Below are 20859 nucleotides of genomic sequence, written 5' to 3' on the forward strand. Positions count from 1 at the left end.
CCCCTTCCTCCCCCCTCCTTTTTTTTTTTTTTTTTTTTTTTGGTCATTCTCCAGTATCTATGAGGAATTTAAATAATGACAGTTCTCTCAATGATGTTTGCCATCTAAACTTCATCTCACAAACAAATATGAACAAATATTAACACCTGGAGACAGGTCCTCGATCCACCACTGGTCCCCGAGGTTTGAAGACCACCTCGGCTCCGCAGCAGGGGCTGGATGGGGCCTCTGTCCTGTGCCTATGGCTTCCTCGCTCTTTTTCCTTTGCCTCGTTGCCTCCCCCTCCTTCCAGCTGTCAAAGGACTGGCTCGGTATTCATTCTACACTTGAGATTGCTTGGCCGAGGGTTCGGAAGGACAGAATGGGCAGGGGCAGGGAGAAAGTCAGTTTCAAGGAGGGTAGAAATGCTCGGCCTGTGGATTTCTCCTGCAACTGTCATCATGTCCTCTGAATGCGGTTGTCATAATTTTCCTGTTTCCTAAGATGAGGAGTAGTGGCAAGACCACAGAGTGGTCGGAGGGCAGAGGTTTTCCAACCACAAGCCACCAACCGCCGGTGGACCGTGAAATCATTGATCATGGAGCCATGAGTGAATCATGATTGAAATCAGTGCTAAAATCATCCAGAATCTGCAATATCAGAGTATGCCACACATGATAAGGACGGGAATTGCTTTGTCAATCGTTTGTTTCTATTCTATCCACATATGTGTGTACTGTGTCACATGTAATGTATTTCTTCATGAGTCACAGTAAGATGATTTGAAAGCCACCAGTGGAGTGGTTAAGAGTGTGGGTGCTAGAGTCCAACTCCCTGGGTTTAAATCTTGACCATGTCACTTAGTTGCTATAAGACCATAGCAACTTGCCTCTCTTCTCTGTGCCTCACTTTCCTCATATGTAGAATGCATTAATAATAGTACCCACTGCAACGGGTACTGCACCCATTGCAATGGGTGGCAATGAAAATTAAGTGCTTTGATGCAAATGATGCTAATAGAATAGTGCCCATCACATAGCAAGTTCCACAGACATTAGCTATTATATTATTACCATTAATTAGCAGCAGCACCTTCATATAATGTATGTAAAGTGCCTAAGACAGTGCTACCTGAAATATAATAAAGGCTCAATAGTTGTTTGCCTTTGTGGCAGGGACTTCTGGTGCTCACTGTATGCTACTACATTCTGTTCTCCTCTGCTTCCTGGCACACAGGAAGATGACATTCCCCATCCCAGTGAAGATAGGCAGGACCCCGTGGGGAGGTCTGACCAAGAAACTGCAGATGGGACTGAGGTGTGCCACTTCCTGGTCTGAGCAATTAAGGGTTCATTTGAGACTCCCCAGGGCTCCTGACACATAGCCTAAAGACTTGGATGGGTCTTCGAGGGACTGTGTGAAGCAGAGCCAACTGCCGCCTCTCACCTCACCAGCCTGCATTGGAGAGATAGCATGTAACCTTCGCATGTTTGTTTATAACAGCTTTATTAAGATACAATTCATACACTGGAATTATCACCCTATGAAAGTATATGATTTGATGGTTTTTCCTGTATTCATGGTTCTACCAGATTGCACAGGACCTTGAACGCCAGGCGAAGGAGTTTAAGCTGTATCCTATGGGAATTGGAGAGTTAATAGGAAAATGTCTTTTAGTTGCAAAAGGCATTTACTTAATGATAGTCTGGCAAACTGTATTTGCATTTCCTTTGGCTTCTTGTACATTACATGTTTTTTCCCCATGCTTATAATGAGGCCATATTTACAATTTTGAACTCTACCGTCACCTTCGTATTATTTTACATACACTTTTCTCTACATATTGTCTTCGTTTTCAAAGACGACATCATGTCTATTGCCATAGTTGAACACTTACAGTTTTATTTTATGTGGTTAGAACTGTTTTTCACACACACACACACACACACACACACACACACACAGGAGGCAAGTGAAGTGGCCAAGGTATATAGCTCAAGGAGGTATGCACATCTAGGCTACATCTGAATGAGATCTCACTTTCCTCACCCTAGTCCCAGGCCTATATTCTGTGCGTGTGGGTGTGCGTGTGCATGTGCGTGTGCATGCTTCCTTTAAATGATTTCCTCGGGATGAGACTGGTGGTTCAGAACATTAAGATTCTTATTGTTCTTGATATGAAGTACTGGAATATTTCTTGGAAGGATTCCATAGAGGGTTTCTCAAAGCCTAATTTTGATACGTGCACAGTGGCATTTTACACAGTTTACACAGGCAACGGGGCAGTTAGGAGATTATCACGATATGTTACAATCATAGCATCCTTGTTGCGATACGAGGTCCCTGCGCCTGACCTTTCACATTTGCGTAACCAACACAGACTACTCAGAACTTGAGCTATACCTTCATGCAGTCAGCTTCCGTACTCAGTCTCCAGAGAAACAGCAATGAGCCTTTCGTATGGAGTCCATGTCCCTAACAGACGACCCCTCTGTTTTGTGCCAGCCTGGTTATTTAAGGTCTATCATTTTCCCAAGGGACTACCTTTTGGACAGCAACTTTCGGAAGTAATGTCTATGTCAACAGAAATCGTATGAATGAAGAGTGTTAGTTTACTGCTGTCTCACCACAAACCAAGTTCCCAGCTTAAAGTTCTAATTAAAATTCTATCATTTTGGGGACACACAGCATCCGAATTTGCCAACTACCAAGTTTTTTTTTTTAAATAAAAGTCAAATGGAAAAGTATCTGGGCTAGTCTGTTGCACATAAATTTTTTCCTAGGGGGCACTTTTCAGAAGTCACTAAGTGGAAAATCACCAGAATGGAGTTTAGTGAGGCCTGGTTCCTGAGTCATTGCCGGCAGATGCAGTTCTCAATCTTGCATAATTAGGAGAGATTGGAGGGTGATGGAGCAGAAAGAGCAGGTTTGGGGTAGGCTAGAGAATGGCAGAGAGAGGTTGTTGAAAGGAAAGCAAACTTGTCTTCAAAGCTCTCCCAGCAGCTTTCCTTTTGTTATCTTGGAAAAGAATGTTTTCTTACCTGCCAATTAAGGCCGCTCGACTTATTATTTAGTACCTCCTAATTTGAAAAACTTGAAGCTACAGTACTAAAGTTAACATTTCTTTTGTGAGTTTCTGTCTACTCACTCTTCTAGAGTTCTGCCAAGTTAACCTTATTGAAACTTACTGTTGGTAAGAATCTTCTTTGGGGAAGACTGAATGTCTTCAATGTATTCTGGATCAAGCTGATCAGGGATTCCTAACCTTAAGAGACGCTGGGTTTTGTTGGAAGGTTTGCTGAATCACACTCTAGTGGTATAGACAAAACACGCAGCTAGGAAGGAATGCCAAGATAGCCCTACGCAGCTACAAACAGGCGGTAAACTCAAATCTCCAGAAGGCGCTCTGCAACAAGATTGCAAGCCATTTCTCTGATACTCACCTTTCTAAAAGCAAAGTGCGCTAAACTGTACCTGTAGTCAGTACAATTCGTACGGATTAAGATTAAGGATAGGACATGTGTCCAGTTCTTAAAGAGCATGATTAGGCTTGGACCATAGACAACTGTATCCTTCTGGGCTCTTTTAAAAAAAAAAAAAAAATGAAACCCGACCCGCCTACCAGTCTACTTATTTATAGAAGGTCTGTTACTTTCGCTGAAGCACTCCTGTTTCCACGTGCCCCAATGTTTGGTGAGATCTCTACCGCCGCGTGGGGGCGTAGACGAACCAGCGGAGAGGAAGGAATCCGGTCGCTCTAGGACCTCGCGGAAGAAGCTTCTCCGAGTAGCGTCAGTGCGGGCTGCTGCGCCCCGAACCTCGGCGCAGGCCGGCCAATCAGAAGCCTCCTTTGCGTAGCGGCGCGCCAATCGTACCCGCCCTTTCTGCCGACTCTACCGGCTATTTAAAGGTCTGCGCCGAGGCCAGCGTGGCGTGGTGTTGGTTGGGAGTTTGCGGAGCTCAGCGGTCATGGCCAGCCACCTCGTGCTCTACAACGGCGCCAAGATGCCCATCGTAGGGCTGGGCACCTGGAAGGTAGGTACCCTGAGCGGGAGGAGGGGGGGCGGCCGGGACCTGCGGTGACCATGAGCGGCCACTGCCGCCGACGCCATACTTTGGTTTGCTCGGCCCGCGCGGGTCCGAGCGGACCTCGCGGGGATCGGGGCGCTGGCATGCCATCCCGGGCCGGGGGCTTTCGTGAGGGGCTTTTCCTGTGGACGCTTGGTGGCTGGGGCCTCCAGGCCGCACTTGGAATCCGCTCCCAGCTGGAAAACCACTGAGGGGGTCTTCCGGAGCCCTGCCGCTCTGCCCCCGCGGTGGGAGTCGCGGGGAGACGGGGCCGAGCCCGGCGTTCGCGTCTGCACCGCACCTGTGCATCTGCGCCTTTGTCTCTCCGCTAAGTAGTTTGTCCTTAATTGTTTCCTTTTTCGCTCTCCCAGGAATAATAAGCACTCAAGGTAAGCCTGGCGACTGCAGGTAATTAAATTAGCTGCCACGAGTTTGCCCAGGATCCGTGTATCTCCGTGTCCCCAAACACGCGACGCTGACCCCCGGTAGCCGGGCTCGCCTCCCCGGGGTGTGGTGTGCGAGGCGGACCTTTGCAGAGAATCTGGGCAAGGGTGATTTCCGCCCAGAGAAAAACTATAAGCTGGCGTCAGTATTAAAATTGTCTCCGGAAACCTTCCCACCCCTGAAATGTTTCCACAGCGTCCCTAAGAGATGAATAGGAATCAAAAGGTGAGCCCGATTGTCTGAAAATTAGGGGGCACAGAAGGGTAGTATTATGTGCGCTGGGACAAAACCGTGTATTTTTAAGCCGCTTATAAATTAGCCTTGGGATATTATATATTACATTCTACAGCTGTGACCCAGGTTTTCCTAGGAACTTTGAATATGGGCCACACTGACGACGACACAAGAGCCAGAAAGGATTGAGTGTATCCTGAAATGGTGGGGTATATAGAACAGAGGGTAGGGTTTACCTGTCCCCTAAGACCTGCAGTTGCAAATTAGTAAATATAAGGTAAGTAAGAAAGGGAGCATAGAGTTGCTTCACACAGAAAGTGTTTTTGGCGAAAGTAATCAGAGTATATGTAATTGGTGTTAGCTTCACAAAGTCCAGTGGTGGCTCTAAGGGTGGAATTAAATCGGGACCTTGATACCAAGTTCATTTTCATCCGTGGAAGGTTATTCTCTTGGAATGGATGTGAAAAGACACTTTCTTGGCAATAGTAAATTACAGCGTGTATAAGGTTGCCACACCTATGCATGTAACTTGAACACAATATGCATGACACAATACTGTACTGTACCAGGTGGGATGAATCCCAATATTTTTATTCCGTTTTGTGTTTTCAGAAGTTATGTCCCTGACCTTGACCTGTCATTTGAAAATTACTGCTCGGGGGTAAACAGGGAATAAAAGATGTTAAAAGAAGGTTTTAAATCATGGTACCTGAGCACTTAGTGCCCTGAAAAGCTGTATGTTTATTTAAAAATAACATGATGAAATCTGCACCTAGATCATTCGTTCTGGCAGACTAAGTTCTTGGAGAGCGAGGGTAGCATCTGCCTTGTTCACGAGCACTCCCAGCACTTCTCACAATGCCTGGTAAATAGTAGGGACCCAAAAGATATGTAGGTATGTGTTGAATTAAGAGAAGTAGGAGAACTTTGGACGGCGGGGGAGGTAAGGAGATGAGGTCTGTACAGAACTGTGTTGAGGTGTAATGGAGGAAGTTAACAGTGAAATAAATAGCGTTAGATATGGGCTTAGAATGGATTCCTTTATTTTTAAGTTCTGCAGGTAGTGGCTTATTCCCTTTTCGCCCATATGTGTGTACATATTTCTTCACAGATGCTGGACAAAAGGTAGGGTGACCTAAATATCATTTGCTTACGTTGGAGAAACTTGGGTGGGAGGGGGTCATTCTGCAAGTGGGCACAGCTCCTTGTTGTCCCGGATCTTGGATATCATGGTGGCTGTGTCCCATCCAGACCCTTCACAGGGCAAAGGTCATCAAGTGCGCCCTTCTGTCTTTGGAGGTTAGGCTTTCAGGCAGAGGGGAGAGCATCACAGCCTCAGACCCCGCGGGGCCTAGCGAGCCTTTCTCCCGGCAAGCTTGCTTCCTTGTTAGACAGGAAGTAAACCCACCCGCACTGTATTGCCAGGAATCCGTTCAAACAGAGATTACTTCTTTAAAGACGCGGGGCTCGAACCCACGAACCGCGAGATCATGACCTAAGCGAAAGTCGGACACTTAACCGACTAAGCCACCCAGGCGCCCCAAACAGAGGTTACTTCTGATGCTGGCTGGTGTCCCGTTGCTGGCAAATGCTTTGACGTAACCAAAAATTGGTAGTTAGGTCACTATAATGCACCCACATCCTCCAAAGCTAGGGTGGGGGTAAAACTCCACCTCTTTTCCGTTATCTCCACCCCTGACCCACCCAGGAGGCTTTGAGACATTTTTCCATAATTGCCCCCTACAAAATTTTAACATCACAGATAAACTACGTCTGTTGATGTCCTGTGGCCCTTCAGAGGGCAACAAACCATTGCATAAGCTGAGGTTTTTTTTTGTTTTTGTTTTTTTTTTGCCTCTTTGGGGGCTATATCGCCCCATTTAACAACACATCAGGTAGAAGAAAACATGCTGAGAAAGACTTCCTGTCGCGTTCCCAGAGTGGGGCAAGCTTGTGATGGCCCAGGATCCTGGGGTTGGAGGAGAGGGTGGTGGTGCTGGCATTGCGGCTGAACCGGTAGCTTGGTTTTACTGTTCGCTTCCCTCATCTCCCTGGAGGCCTCAAGTGGACACTCTTCAAGATCAGAGATACTTAAATAAGTCTTCCCCAAGTGGGGCGGCCCTGGTCTGTCCCCATCTCAATCAGGTGGAGATATCAGTGTCTTCGAATTCGGCAGAGATTGAGTGGGAGGAAGTGAATTTCCGTTTCACTAGTTGGTTTGTGTTTGTTGCTCAGAGTGATGATGAGCTTTGATGCAGAATAGTAGTCCAAATTGACTGTTCTCATGTGATAAGGCAACTGAAAAGTATGGTCAGCTATTTATCATTTGAAATCGCAGTTTACACTGTGAGACTGTAGAATGACTGTGGACATACTGCGCGTGAGGCTGGCGAGGTTGGCTTATCTGCACCAGACACTGAAAAGCGCATTTCCTCCNGGTTTTTTTTGTTTTTGTTTTTTTTTGTTTTTGGTTTTTTTTGCCTCTTTGGGGGCTATATCGCCCCATTTAACAACACATCAGGTAGAAGAAAACATGCTGAGAAAGACTTCCTGTCGCGTTCCCAGAGTGGGGCAAGCTTGTGATGGCCCAGGATCCTGGGGTTGGAGGAGAGGGTGGTGGTGCTGGCATTGCGGCTGAACCGGTAGCTTGGTTTTACTGTTCGCTTCCCTCATCTCCCTGGAGGCCTCAAGTGGACACTCTTCAAGATCAGAGATACTTAAATAAGTCTTCCCCAAGTGGGGCGGCCCTGGTCTGTCCCCATCTCAATCAGGTGGAGATATCAGTGTCTTCGAATTCGGCAGAGATTGAGTGGGAGGAAGTGAATTTCCGTTTCACTAGTTGGTTTGTGTTTGTTGCTCAGAGTGATGATGAGCTTTGATGCAGAATAGTAGTCCAAATTGACTGTTCTCATGTGATAAGGCAACTGAAAAGTATGGTCAGCTATTTATCATTTGAAATCGCAGTTTACACTGTGAGACTGTAGAATGACTGTGGACATACTGCGCGTGAGGCTGGCGAGGTTGGCTTATCTGCACCAGACACTGAAAAGCGCATTTCCTCCTGACCGTGGATTAGATGTGAAGCGTAGCATGGTGTGGTTAATTCTGTAGATTCTCCCTCATGCTTGGCCTGTGGGAGTCTTCTGAGCATGGCAGATTTTAAGCCTTGTGTATACAAACCTTCCAGGTCACCAGGCTCCCATCCATGCAGAGTGGGAGCATTTTGTGTTCTCAGGAAAGGAGCAGGCCCAGCGCGCTCAGATTTCTCTGGAGTTGATCGAGACTGTTTAGTCAATAGGCTAAACTAGATCAGAGGTTAAACCCTTTTTGTCCCCCAAATCCCCATGTTCAGTATCAGAATACCTAACTTCTGTTATCATGATGCTTAATTGGATCCCAGAAATTTTATTTGTGAAGAGGAATTAGGAAAAAATCAAGGCTGGGCCTGTTGCCTAATCCACCATTTCTTTGTATGTTGCTTCTGCCATAGAAAGGGGTTGATAATCTGTAACCCACAAACCTGTTTTTGTAAATAAAGTTTTATTAGAACACTTATTCCTTATTCTTATTCCTTCCAGTGTGATTTATGACTGCTTATGTGCTGGAGTGGTAGAGTAGAGCGGTTGCAACAGACTATTTGGTCCACAGAGCCTAAAATATTTTGTCTGGCATCTTTCAGAAAAAGCTTGCCAACTCCTGTTCCAGAAAATTCTAAGTGACTTAATTGGAACTTGAAATATATATTTTTTAAGTTTTACTCATTTTGAGACAGAGTGTGCACGCACACACAGAGGTTGTGGGGGAGGGGACAGAGAGAGAGAGGGACCTGAGCTGAAATTTAGAGTCAGATGCTTAGCCAACTGAGCCACCCAGGTGCCCCCGGAACTTGGAATACATTTAGAAAAGTCACAAATGCCTGCTAACTTGCATCCGCTTGAAATGACTTACACTTACGATGCACACTTACACTTACGATAAAAAACTATTTTTGAAGACCACTAGTATTTAAACAAAGCCAATAAAAATAGTAAGTTTCTCTTAGACGCAGATTGAATTTCTCTGAAGAAAAGTTGGTGTAGTGGGAAGAAGTTAAACAATGTTTTTGGGCACAGCTTTTCTGTGATATGGTATTTTTCCAGACTTTCGAGGTTGATGGTCCTTTTTCTTTATTAAATCTAAAAGTTGTGGTTTCCTGTTCCTTTTTCCAGGATTATCATTGGCTCACTGTTCTCCTACATCTCACCCAGGTTTTTTCTTTCTTTCTCTTTCTTTCTTTCTTTCTTTCTTTCTCTCTCTCTCTCTCTTTCTTTCTCACCCAGGTTTTTTCTTTCTTTCTCTCTCCCTCCCTCCCTCCCTCCCTCCCTTCCTTCCTTCCTTCCCCCTCCCCCATAGTAAAGCTTCCTTTGTTCCACATCCACTCCCTTTCATAGCAAAAGTAATACCTGCTAACTAGAGGAAATTTGTTTAAAGTACATCAGAAAGATGTACTTAGCCGGCTGCAGGTGTTACAAAGTGAGATCAGGAGGCTTGTCTTGTGGAGATGATGGGGACCCCGCGGGCAGAGCATTCTCACTGCCATCAGTTGGTGCCAACAGCCCAGGCCATTGTCCGGTTGCTGCCTGAGCTGGACCTCTGGAACTGGACGGTCCGAGAGGATGGGGCATGGATGGATTTGCCCCAGTCCCAGGGCAGATTAGTGGCAGAACTGGGTTAAAACACGATGTAGTCTAGGATTTGTACAATTTGGTCATATGTCTTTGGAGTGTTTCCTATACTGTTTGCAGATTTGCTCTTTGATGTATAGAAATTTACTTTCATGATTTACTTTCTTTTCAGTTGGAGCCACTCCCTTCTGTTAGCATGTTTAATTTTTTTTTAATGTTTTTCTTATTTCTGAGAGAGAGAGAGAGAGAGAGACAGCGTGAGCAGCTAGGCTCAGAGAGAGAGGGAGACACAGAATCCGAAGCAGGCTCCAGACTCTGAGCTGTCAGCACAGAGCCTGACGCGGGGCTCGAACCCACGAACTGTGAGATCATGACCTGAGCCGAAGTTGGACACTTAATGGACTGAGCCGCCCAGGCGCCCCTGTTTGCATGTTTAAATGTGGACGTGAAATGGAGAGGTGGTGTCGTCGTGTCTTAGCATTCCCAAGTTGACTGTGTGATTCTTCGCTAGATCTTAAATTGGTTGATTATTAGCGCTAAGAGAAGTTTACTCAATCTCTTTCTGGGAAGAATTCTATTGAGATGATTCAAACTGAACGTAGTTTGTAGGCTCCGGAGTCTCTGTGCCTCTTTGGGTCCACAGCAGAGCACAGAGCTGTGGGCAGAGCGTGGCTCTAAGGTCCTCTGCCAGGCTGTGAGTCCTGACGTCCACTTGCTGACTGCAGGGTCGTGGCCAGTGGCGTGGCGTCTCTGTGCCTTACTTCCCGTATCTGTAGAGATAAAGGTGTGTGCTGGGCTGTGATAAAGACTCAGTGTATTCATGTATTTAAAACTGATAAAAAGTAGTTCATAGCAAATGGGAGTTGCTGCCCTTCTCAGTTTGAGCCAGTTTGGCTACATGCCCCACTGGCCAGGTTCTGTTCGGTGACGTGATCTGCCCTGGCATCAGCCTTCTGGTAACGGGGACGCCCACTCCAGGGCCAGCCCCAGAGGACAGCCATCAGTGCCCCCGTAGCAGAGCACGTGGCCCCACGCAGCCTTCGCCGTCTCTGTGAAGGTGTCCCCCGAAAGGGGAGGCTGGCACACAGCTTCTCTTCTCAGCAGCCTTGTCCCAAACGGCCACACTTCTGCAAATTGCACTTCAGCTCTTTTGTTCCAAGGAATTGATTAACCAGCTTAATCCGAATGGGGAAAAGAAGGGTGTTTGAGGTGGGGATTCATGGACCTCCAGGACACCCTCGGGTGCACCGGATTCAGGGCTGTCCCTGACGTCACTGGGAGCAGTCTCTTTCTCGCAGTCTCCCGGCACGGTGACCCAGCAGAATGACAGCTTGTCTGGTAGTTCCAGAGACTGAGCCTCGCGGGCCTGGCTCGGGTCGTGCCTGGTCACGGCGCCAGCTGTCGTGGCAGATGCAGTGTGTGGCCTGTCCGGGGCTGGGCTTCTCTCTGCCCCGTGCCTTGCGTCTTGAATGGTGGGGAAGGCTGTGCCGGCAGCTTCTTCTGTCCTCCGGGGAAAAAGGATATTGTCAGCTCATCTGAAGGTGCCCCATGTCTTACACCTGAGGCTGGCACCCCGCCCCCCTGCTCCCTCCTTGGGGGCGAGCGAGCTCTGTGTGCCAGCGGGCTTTGGCCACACATCTGTTCCCACTGGCCCATACTCCGACCCCCCTCTCCGACCCCCTCCCGTTCACAGCAGCTGCTGTCAAAACAGCAAATGCCTGCAGCTGCTCATGGCCTGGGGGGAGTTTTCCTTTCCATTCTCTCCTCGCCCAGCTCTCGGGAGGAATGCACTGTATTCGTTCAACAGTCTGTTGCACATGTGTTTATTTTTCACCTCTCTGGTCTGAGTAGGATCAGTGAGGGGACGGAAAAAGTGTCCACGTAGTCAGTCTGGGCGCTGCTGGAGCTTGAGGGCTCCAAAGGCCTCTCTTCCTTCTCTCCGGCCAGGCGGTTTCCCGTCCTGGTCACGGAGATGGTCAGATGGCTCGGCCCAGGCAGCAGTTCAGTCTCTTTGCAGCTCCGCCCACAAATTGTGTGATGATCTGCACAATCCCCATCTCCCCTCTCCTTTCCACTCGAACCTGTCTGCTGGTACCTCGCAGGGGCCGCCTCCCACCTCTGCCTCTTACAGCAGATTCTTAACGCGGCCACAGATAAAGCCCCGCCACCTTGGAATCCGTATCCGTGACATTCTTGACTTTATGATAATCTCCCAGGACTGCTTACAAATGAGTGATTGTCAGAGTGTCACATCCAAAAGGAGAAGGTAAAGCGTGGGTGTTTCGTGACTGCTCAGAAACCAAAAGGGAGTTGGGTAAATACTGCCAGCAATTATTAGAATCTTCTGAGCTGTTCGAAGGAAATGGTGTCCTGTATTGTCTTGGGAAGCTATCACATTCAGATGGTTTGTCAATCGGCAGGTGTAAAGAGGCGAGCAGACAGCTTTGGCACATCATTTTAAGGTGGTCTGTGCTGCCGTTAAGTTGTCAGAGTATCCTAAAATGAAGCCATGTGGCATTCCACCTTGGTCCGTCTCCCCTCCCCCCCCCAACCCCAGCAGACCATTTGGGAAGCTGCTGCTGAAGAAGCCCCCCTTCCAGTGCCCATCCTTAAGGGGTAGACCCAGGTGCATCCTCAGTGAGCAGGCGGGTCACCCTGCCCTGATGCCTGTGTTGTGTGCAAATCCCGCATTTTGCTTCATTTGTTATTTAAACTCCATGCCTTCCTTTCCTTTTCCCTTCAGTCCCCTCCAGGCAAAGTGACAGAGGCTGTGAAGATTGCGATTGACCTTGGGTACCGCCACATCGACTGTGCTCACGTGTACCAGAACGAGAACGAGGTGGGGTTGGCCATCCAGGAGAAGCTCAAGGAGCAAGTGGTGAAGCGTGAGGACCTCTTCATCGTCAGCAAGGTCCTGCTCTGCAGGGGAGCCTGGGGCAGGGGGAGGGTTCTGTCGCGTTGGTCCGGTGGCAGTGCCGACGTAGGAGTCAGGGCCGTCCTCTGGCCACCTAGTACGCTCGAGTTACTACTTGAGCGGCCACTCTTCTTGGGCGGTGTATTGGCTGCAGGCCGTGGAGGGCCCCACAGCTCACCTGACCCTTATCCACTGGAGGGTCGTTCAGTGTAGACCCATCGGGTAGAGCCCCTTGTTGATGAGGCTTAGGTTGTGGGTTGGTGCTCCCTTTCCAGAGAGTTACCCGGGAGCACAGAACTTGGTTTCCATCTGGAGACCGGATCTCCACTGCCGGCCACTGCCTTTGACCTGGAGGCTGTTGGTGTCCAGAGGGACACTGGGCAGGCAGGTGAGGCTGGCTCTGCGGAGACCAGCCCACTAGGAAGATGGCCCCGAGAGCTCCTGCTCAGGGCCTGGGCCTTCGGACCTGTCCATTCTGTACCCTGCCTTCAGTTCGGCCCCTCTGAGCGGCGTCCCTGACCTGCTTCTCCTGCCTTCCTTTGGAGAAGGCCCACAGTGTGCGGTGGGGACCCCCTCACCGCCCGTTAGAGCATCCCAGTGAGCGGGGGGTGGGCTCCCCGCCGGGAAGCAGCGTCCTGTGCGCGGTGCGAGACGTGCTCTCTCGCCGGCTTCAGCTGTGGTGCACGTACCACGAGAAGAGCATGGTGAAGGGGGCCTGCCAGAAGACGCTCAGCGACCTGAAGCTGGACTACCTGGACCTCTACCTAATTCACTGGCCCACGGGCTTCAAGGTAGGCGGCGCAGGGCTCCGGCCGGGTCCCTGTCGCTCCTGTCCCCGTGCTGTGTCCGGGTGCGGGTGGGGACCCAGGCAACCACAGGCGGCTCGGTTGCACGGTACAGAGTTTGAGGAGCCCTGCGCTTTGTCATTGGCTGGCTGCGCGGTTCAAAACGGCAACCGCCAACACGGCCCCGGCGATCCGCGCACGGCCCTGACACCTCACCGGCCGTCACCCTCTGCCTCCGTGTGTGCGTGTGTACGTTCTGCACGCAGGCCCCGTGCAGTGGAAGCCCGATAAATACTTCTTGACAGCCTGAGTCTCTGCGCAAAACATACACGAGTTATCACACCCTCTGCCCGCATTGTAGTCGCAGGGTCTGTCAGCAGATTGAAGGCACGTGGTGGTTTCGATCCCGTGGCCCGGTTGTAATTGCGCTGTGTGCATCGGGCCTGACTTCCATCCTTCGTTTTTCACGATAAGCCAGAGAGACTCAGCAGGGTGACATGGCCCCGTGCCCGCCGTCCACACATGTCCCCGTCCACAGCCCAGCCCATGGAACCCTCACCGTTTCCGTCTAACAGTCAGCTGCAACCCGCTTGAAAGAAAAAGTGTCTGGGAGCCTCAGGAGTTGTCTGCTTGTTGTTTTCTCACATCGGTCCATGGATTTGCCCTTGACTATCTTCTAAAAACTTAGTTACGGTAGGGGCGCCTGGGTGGCTCAGTCAGTTGAGCGTCCGACTTCGGCTCAGGTCATGATCTTTTGGTTCGTGAGTTCGAGCCTCACGTCGGGCTCTGTGCTGACAGTTCGGAGCCCGGAGCCTGCTGCGGATTCTGTGTCTCCCTTTCTCTGCCTCTCCCTAACTTGCTTGCACTCTCTCTCTCTCTCTAAGGGTAAGATGAACATTAAAAAATTTTAAAAAAACAAACAAATTTAACTGTGGTTAAGAATGAGTTCTTTTTAGATCTTTGCCCTTAAAGATGTGGGACTGAAGAGCCATCACTGATTGACTGTTATTGTACCAACAGCCCGGGAAGGAGTATTTCCCACTGGACGCTGAAGGCAACGTGATTCCCAGTGACACCAATTTTCTGGACACGTGGGAGGTGAGGCAGCCCCTGATTTGGCTTTCTCCCTCCCGCCTGGTTTCCCCTTCTCCTGTGAGTGGTCTGCTCTGCCTCATCTTCCACGGCATTTTGTCACTCTGTCACCATTTTTACTCTTCCCGTCTCATTACAGCCAGCCTGGCTTTTGTCTTGGCCAAGATATCTTGGCTCCTCAAAGGTCTGATTCGCTGGCATCTATTAGTAAGGGCAGGACCTGTTAACCTGGCTGGGGCCAAGGCCGCTTTTCCCGCCCTTGACACATCAGCAGCAAGCAGAGACTCTCTTTTGTCGTTAGGCCATGGAAGAGCTGGTGGACGCAGGGCTGGTGAAAGCTATCGGAGTCTCCAACTTCAACCATCTCCAAGTCGAGAAGATCTTAAACAAACCTGGCTTGAAGTATAAGCCGGCTGTTAACCAGGTAAGCCTCCCGCAGGGCAGCCTGTGCCTGGGATGCTGTTTGTTGCTGTCTGAACCCGTGTCACCCAGGCAGCAGCCAGGAGGCAGGCCCTGATTGGTGATTGAGAATGACAGTGAGGCATCTGGGAGCCGAACTTGCAGGAGAGACAGGGTGTGAGCCCGGCTTGTGATGACTCCGGGCCTCCCAGATGGGCCACGTCCAGACGTTGAGATCCTTAGACCCATCACGGTTGATGAATGGCCAAAGCCAGAACAAACCCTCAGGGCCCATGACCGTGGTACATCAGTAACAAGGTTATTGTTCTTCACGCTGAGGACGCTAGCTGGGAAATGTAAACAGTTGTCACAGCTTATCTGGGAGATGAGGAGACATGGGTTATACATAATGTTTGGTCTGGGGAGGGGGGCTACTTACTGTGTGTCCCTGCACCCATGCCCACGCGTCACCATCAGCACCCTATTTGCGTTTGCAGATCGAATGCCACCCATACCTCACTCAGGAGAAGTTAATCCAGTACTGCCAGTCCAAAGGCATTGTGGTGACCGCCTACAGCCCCCTCGGCTCTCCGGACAGGCCCTGGTGAGCTTCCCACCAGATAGTGTTCCCTTGTCCCCTGGTGAAGGTTAGATTTGGCTACAAAGAAAACTTCAGCATCAAGGAAATTGCTTCTGGTGCTGATTTGCAGGCCTGCCTTAGAGGGTCTTGTTGGGGTTCCAGTAGCTTCTAGCAGCAAGGTGGCTGCTTTTCCTCCAGAGGGCTGAGAGTTTGTACCTAAGATTCAAATCAGGAGGAGACGGCCGACTGGCCTCTAAGGTTGACAGGAGCTACGGTTGCTAGGGTTGCTCACTGCCTTAAGCAGCCATCATGATGGTTGCTCACCCCAGCCCTCTTTTGTCTCCAGGGCCAAGCCCGAGGACCCTTCCCTGTTGGAGGATCCCCGGATCAAAGCGATCGCAGCCAAGCACAATAAAACCACAGCCCAGGTACTGTCATCTCCAGGCGCCCGTGGCTGTTCCGGGAACCCCCTGCTTAGGTGGTAGTTCCCGAGCCCAGCCAAGCCCTCCCTGGAAGTGCAGCTTGGGGTCCTGGAGTGGGTGGTAGAAAGGGCACAGACTGGGAAGTTAGACGACTGCTGTGTGATGGGGACGGTGGTACCTGCCCCCCTGCCTCTCCAGGCCACCCCAAGGGCCAGCGTTTGCTGACATCAGTGGGAAGCTCATCTCTGTGCTCCAGGAAGAGCACTGTAATCAGCTGCTCCGGGAAATGTTCTCTTGTGTCCTGGATGGTGGAACGGCTTCCTCCTTGTGACCAGTAACCCCGGGAGACGGAAGCGCGTGGCTGGCTGGAGGTGACCCTGACACCTCTGGGCCTCTGGAGTTCTGGAATGTCTCTCTGTGGGGAACGGCCGTATAGACAACATGACGTAACCATGTGGGTGATGGTGTACATACACTCTGCCCGCAGATTCTGATCCGGTTCCCCATGCAGAGGAATCTGGTCGTGATCCCCAAGTCTGTGACCCCCGAACGCATCGCCGAGAACTTCCAGGTAAGATCCTGGCTGGTCAGCAGGGACACACAGGAAGGCCCCCCACCCCGGTCTCACCCAGGGCTGCTTTGGGCCTGCCTCCTGGCCGCCGGGAGGGCGGAAGCCTTCCCGGGCCAGCTGTGCTCTTCAGGCAGATGGGTCCTGGCCCAATGGGCCTTTCTTGTCCTCTCTGGACGTTACTTGGAGGCTTCTGCCCAGCTCAGATACCATCTTCTTTGACCACATCCTTCGGCTCCCCGGCTGGAATTCATTCCCCGTTCCTCTGGAGCCTCTCCATGCGGCGTGTAGCGTCTCACGTAGAGTGTGCGGTTGATTATTCCTTGTGTTGAAGCTGCGGAATTACCTCTTCCCTTCGCTTCACTGGAAACTGAGGCAGAGACTTCCCATCACTTCCTTCCCCACTGGCCCTTGTCGCAGAAGTGCTCAGCAGTGCTTTTGACATCAACTAAATGGACCAGAAAGTACCATTGTGCTGAGAGGTTCTGGAAGGGAGGGACCGTTTTCCCAGCGTGTGTGTGTCCAGGCAGAACGCCGCATTCTCCGCGGAGCCCTGCGGTTAAGCTTCTCCAGAGCTGTCTGCCTTCGCCCCTTCCCACCCAGGGCAGCGTCCCGTCCGCGGCCCCGCTCAGAGCTCTTCACATACTTGGGTGTTCTGTGTTTGACCTTGATTTGCAGAACTTACCGGATTTTTTTTTCTTTTTTAGGTCTTTGACTTTGAACTGAGCAGCGTGGACATGACCACCTTACTCAGCTACAACCGGAACTGGAGAGTCTGTGCCTTAGTGAGGTGAGGGTCCAGGGAGGGGCCCGCTGCTCCAGAACGAGAGCAGCCCTTGCAGGCTGTGCTTCCTGCGTCCCATGAGCGCGGCGACTCCGCCCTGTGTGCATGGCCTTGCCTTCCCGTCAGTGCACGGGGCCGTGGGGAAAATGCCAGATCTGGCCTGGATCTGTTCCCTGCTTCGCCGCGGGACCTTGTCTGCCTAGCCCTCCGCAAGCACGTATCTGAGCATTAACTTTCACCTCAGGAGCTCGTCGGAAACCAGGCGATCCCGTGTGGCTTCTGTCCCGTCCAAACCCCCAACCCCCTCCCCCGGCAGACTTTGCATGCGACCTGATCTTATATGGACTCAATAAAAGGGGTTCCATAGGAAGACTGTGGTGGGGCCCTGACCCTGCGAAGCCACATGACTGAGAAAACCACACTGACTGGCACCCAGGGCCCCTCCGGCTACGCATTCGCTGGGTCATTGTATTTCCGGCTGTTGGCACTTAAGAAGCTGAGGGAGATGACTTTTCCTACAGTATAGTAACTAAGTCAAGTTTAAAAGTCATTCTCTGCTTTCAGGGAGAAACTGCCGTTTTACAGTGGAGACTAAGCTTCCTCTCTCAGGGTTTTTATTGTCTCTGTGTCCCCTCCGTCTCCCCGTGGTTACGTTCTCTTCTAAGCGAGATCTGGACTCCCTCTGGGATGGGGCGGGTGCTGGCCTTCCCTCTGCAGCCTCTGCTCCCTCCGCAGTTGGGTTTGCACCGCAGGTGTGGCCGCTGCAGCCCCCCGGCAGGTGTCCGCCGGGTCTGCGTCTGCGCCGAGAATGCTCTGCTGTGCTTCAGGCAGGACGGTGCCTGGTGAGCGTGTGGCCATCACACCAGTGGCCTCCATTCCCAACAGGCCACTAGCAGTTTATCACTGGCAGCCCCGCACCGGGCCCTTTCTGATGTCCCTGTTTGTGTTAATGGTACTTAACCTTGTAGGCATTACAATCATTTTTGGGATCGGGTAGGTGAGGGCGAGAGAAGTGACTCTGTGGCCAAGTGACTTCTGTTCTCCTTGGAGAGTCTCTGTATCGTTCGTTCAGTTCCCGTTGCCCTTCCCACGGCCGACATCGCGAAGCGAAGCTAAGCGCTCAGGGCTCACACACCACAGTGGTTTTCCAACTGGTCCCTTTACGCTTCCACTCCCGCCACTCTGGTGCCATTCCAGAAAGAGCTGTCAGATTATTCTGCAGGTTGCTGATGCTCAGTGGGGATGGGTTGGGGCTGGAGCGGGGAGGGAGAGGCAGGTTCCAGCATTCCAGGGTCACCCAGGCAGCGTTCTGGCTAGGCCTACACCTCCATTGCCTCTTCTGGAAATTCATGCCGCACTGAGCCCCTGTTGCTAATGGCAGGGTTATAGTCCTCAGGTTGGTGGGGGGCGGGGGAGGTGCCCAAATAAATGGCAGCGCAGGGGGAGCTTTGAACGAGTGAAGGTTCCGTGCCCCCATCGGGGTTCACCCGGGCCTTTCACGCTGTGCCTGGCCTGTGTTCGCAGCAGTGGTGCCGTCATGCGCCCGGCACAGGCCAGCGGCCCGCCCGGGGAGGGGAGTGGGGGATGGCGAACCTGCTCCCCCCTGCCTGCAGCTCGGCCAGGTGGCTGCCTGGCCCGCTTCCTGCCCACGTTTCCCGTGTCCGACCCCCAGCCCCTCCTGGGCTCCCCGCTGACGGCAGGCCGCTCGTGGAGGTGCCCGTGCCCTCTCGTGCGTACGGGCTGCTGGCTTGTCTGCCCCCGCCTGCTTTTTCAGACAACGGCCTGCTGTCCGGTCCCGCCGGTTAGACTGAATCCCAGGGGAGCCAGGCCTCGGGTGCGGTGCTGGGCGCCAGGGGCAGGGTGTCCCTCACGCCTCCGCCAGCCGATGAGGGCCTGTGGCCCGAGTCCGGAGGGGGCCTTGCCCACAGGTGCAGACCTGTCACCTGCAGTGCTGGAACCGGCCGGCCCTCTCTGAGGCCTCTGTGTTCACCTATGATGGGATGCTCACCGTTTCTTTTTGTCGTTTGCTCTGGTCAGTCTCCCTGAAGCTAACGTGTTCCTCTCCGTCTCCCAACAGCTGTGCCTCCCACAAGGACTATCCCTTCACTGAGGAGTTTTGAAGCCGTCGGTGCCTGCCCTCTCCCAGGTGACCTGCCACTTTGTCCCCCATGTCACCTTCCCCGGATGTAGTGTAGTGTGGCCTGTGCCTGTCAGCGGTGGGTCAGCGACCTGCAGACGGGCCAGCGACGGCTTGGCCCACGTGGTGTCGGGTCCAAGAGCAGAATCCGTAGATTAGAAGCCTTCCCATTCTCCTCTTCTCCAGCAGGGGAAAGTAGGACCTTAGTACCCTTTTCTGGCTAACTTGAATCTACAAAGTCGAAATAGCGCCACTAACAACCGGATGTTGGCTGCTGGGAAATGTAACCCTTTCAGCCAGACTTCATGCCTCAAATAAAAAGTACTTTTGTGAACTTGACGCTGTTTGTTTTATTGTGATTTATTGAACTGCTACACCACCCTGCGTCTCACTCGGCCTTTGTGCCGTCTGTGCCCCTTAAAGCAGGCCCCTCAACTGGGCAACAAGAACGAGTACCTAACATCTTTCCCTCTAGTCAAGGGCCCCTCACCCCAGTACTTCACTGATTTGGGTTTAGGGTGGTTGGTCTCCTCTGGGTGCACATGGGAGTCCCCTGGGGAGCCTTGAATGCTAGTGATGTCTGGACCTCCGTCCTGGAGACCCATCTGATTGGCCCAGGGTGGGGTCAGGCCACGAAAATTTGCAGGCTCCCTGCTGCTCCCACCATGCAGCCAGGGCTGAGAGCCGCCGCTTTAGGGCTGAGGCAGGTCGTAGACCCATCTGTAATTTCACAAGGTCTGTTGTTCCTTCTGCGTGTGAAGACCAAAGTCATGTTTATTAAGCAGCCCGGCTCACAAAGAACTGCTTTCACAAAGTTCACCGTCTAGACCAGAGGGAATGGAGCATCAGTATGCGGCGTCTGTATTAGCGCCGGCTGTCAAAACCGCACATTGTAGGCCCAGTGGTATAAACAGAAATGTATTTCTTACTCATTCTGGAGGCTGGAAGTCTGAGACTGGNGCGCTCCACTTCTCACTGTGTCCTCATGTGACAGAGAGAGAGGAATGCTTTCGATAGGCTCACACAAGGTCTGCTTCTGTTTAGCTTTTACAAATGCTGTTGCTTATTTTTGTTAGTAACATTTTCTTTTCCAGAATTAAATTGACAAAGGCTGGGAAAGGGATGGGCTAGGTAAGAGTCAGCCTTGGGTTTCATGAAGATAATGGCTTTGTTGCTGACTCTCCGTATTGGATAACCGTAGGCCCATCCTTAGGGGACACTGACTGCTTCATAGATGATCCACGTAGAAAATACACCCCCCAAAACAGTGAAGGTTCCTCAAAAAATTAACAGTCGAACTCCCCTATGACCCAGCAATACCACTGCTAAGGATTTACCCAAGGGATACAGGAGTGCCGATGCATAGGGACACATGGACCCCAATGTTCACAGCAGCACTCTCAACAGTAGCCAAATCATAGAAAGAGCCTAAATGTCCATCAACTGACTGATGGGTCAAGAAGATGTGGTTCATCTATACAAGGGAATACTACATGGCAATGAGAAAGAATGCTGGCCATGTGTAGCAATGTGGATGGAACTCGAGGGTGTTCTGCTGAGCGAAATAAGTCAGGCAGAGAAGGACAGATACCANTAGATAATTGGGCAGCAGTGGTTGCTGGGCCTCACCCAGGGATGCAGGAACGCGCCAGAGCCCCGCGGAGTAGCAGGGTTTGGGCCAGATGGGAGACCCAGCTCCCCGCCACCCCTCCCCCGCCCCCCCGGCGCACTGCCGCCCACAGCCTGCAGCGCTGGGAGCTGGCCTGGACCCCACTTTCTGACACCTCCC

The 20859-nt window shown here is 51.5% G+C and overlaps 1 protein-coding gene across 1 annotated transcript; it reads left to right on the forward strand.

Annotated features, from left to right (window-relative positions):
- Positions 1-3650: 3650 nt before the first annotated feature.
- Positions 3651-19409, forward strand: AKR1B1 (aldo-keto reductase family 1 member B). Its single transcript, XM_077770712.1, has 10 exons — positions 3651-4014; positions 12133-12300; positions 12978-13094; positions 14109-14186; positions 14482-14604; positions 15077-15183; positions 15506-15587; positions 16069-16152; positions 16857-16939; positions 19011-19409. The coding sequence occupies exons 1-10, from the start codon at positions 3949-3951 to the stop codon at positions 19051-19053; spliced, it is 951 nt and encodes a 316-aa protein (XP_077626838.1). The 5' UTR covers positions 3651-3948; the 3' UTR covers positions 19054-19409.
- The last annotated feature ends 1450 nt before the right edge of the window (positions 19410-20859 follow it).

The sequence above is a fragment of the Crocuta crocuta genome, unplaced genomic scaffold, assembly GCF_008692635.1.
Source record: "Crocuta crocuta isolate KB4526 unplaced genomic scaffold, BGI_CrCroc_1.0 scaffold266, whole genome shotgun sequence".
NCBI lineage: Eukaryota > Metazoa > Chordata > Mammalia > Carnivora > Hyaenidae > Crocuta > Crocuta crocuta.

Excerpts from the sequence above, each read along its gene's own strand:
- AKR1B1 (XM_077770712.1), top strand. The coding sequence starts at position 3,949 with ATGGCCAGCCACCTCGTGCTCTACAACGGCGCCAAGATGCCCATCGTA. Across the intron at positions 14,605-15,076 it reads ATAAGCCGGCTGTTAACCAG|ATCGAATGCCACCCATACCT; the intron begins GTAAGCCTCCCG and ends TTGCGTTTGCAG. Across the intron at positions 15,588-16,068 it reads ACAATAAAACCACAGCCCAG|ATTCTGATCCGGTTCCCCAT; the intron begins GTACTGTCATCT and ends CTCTGCCCGCAG.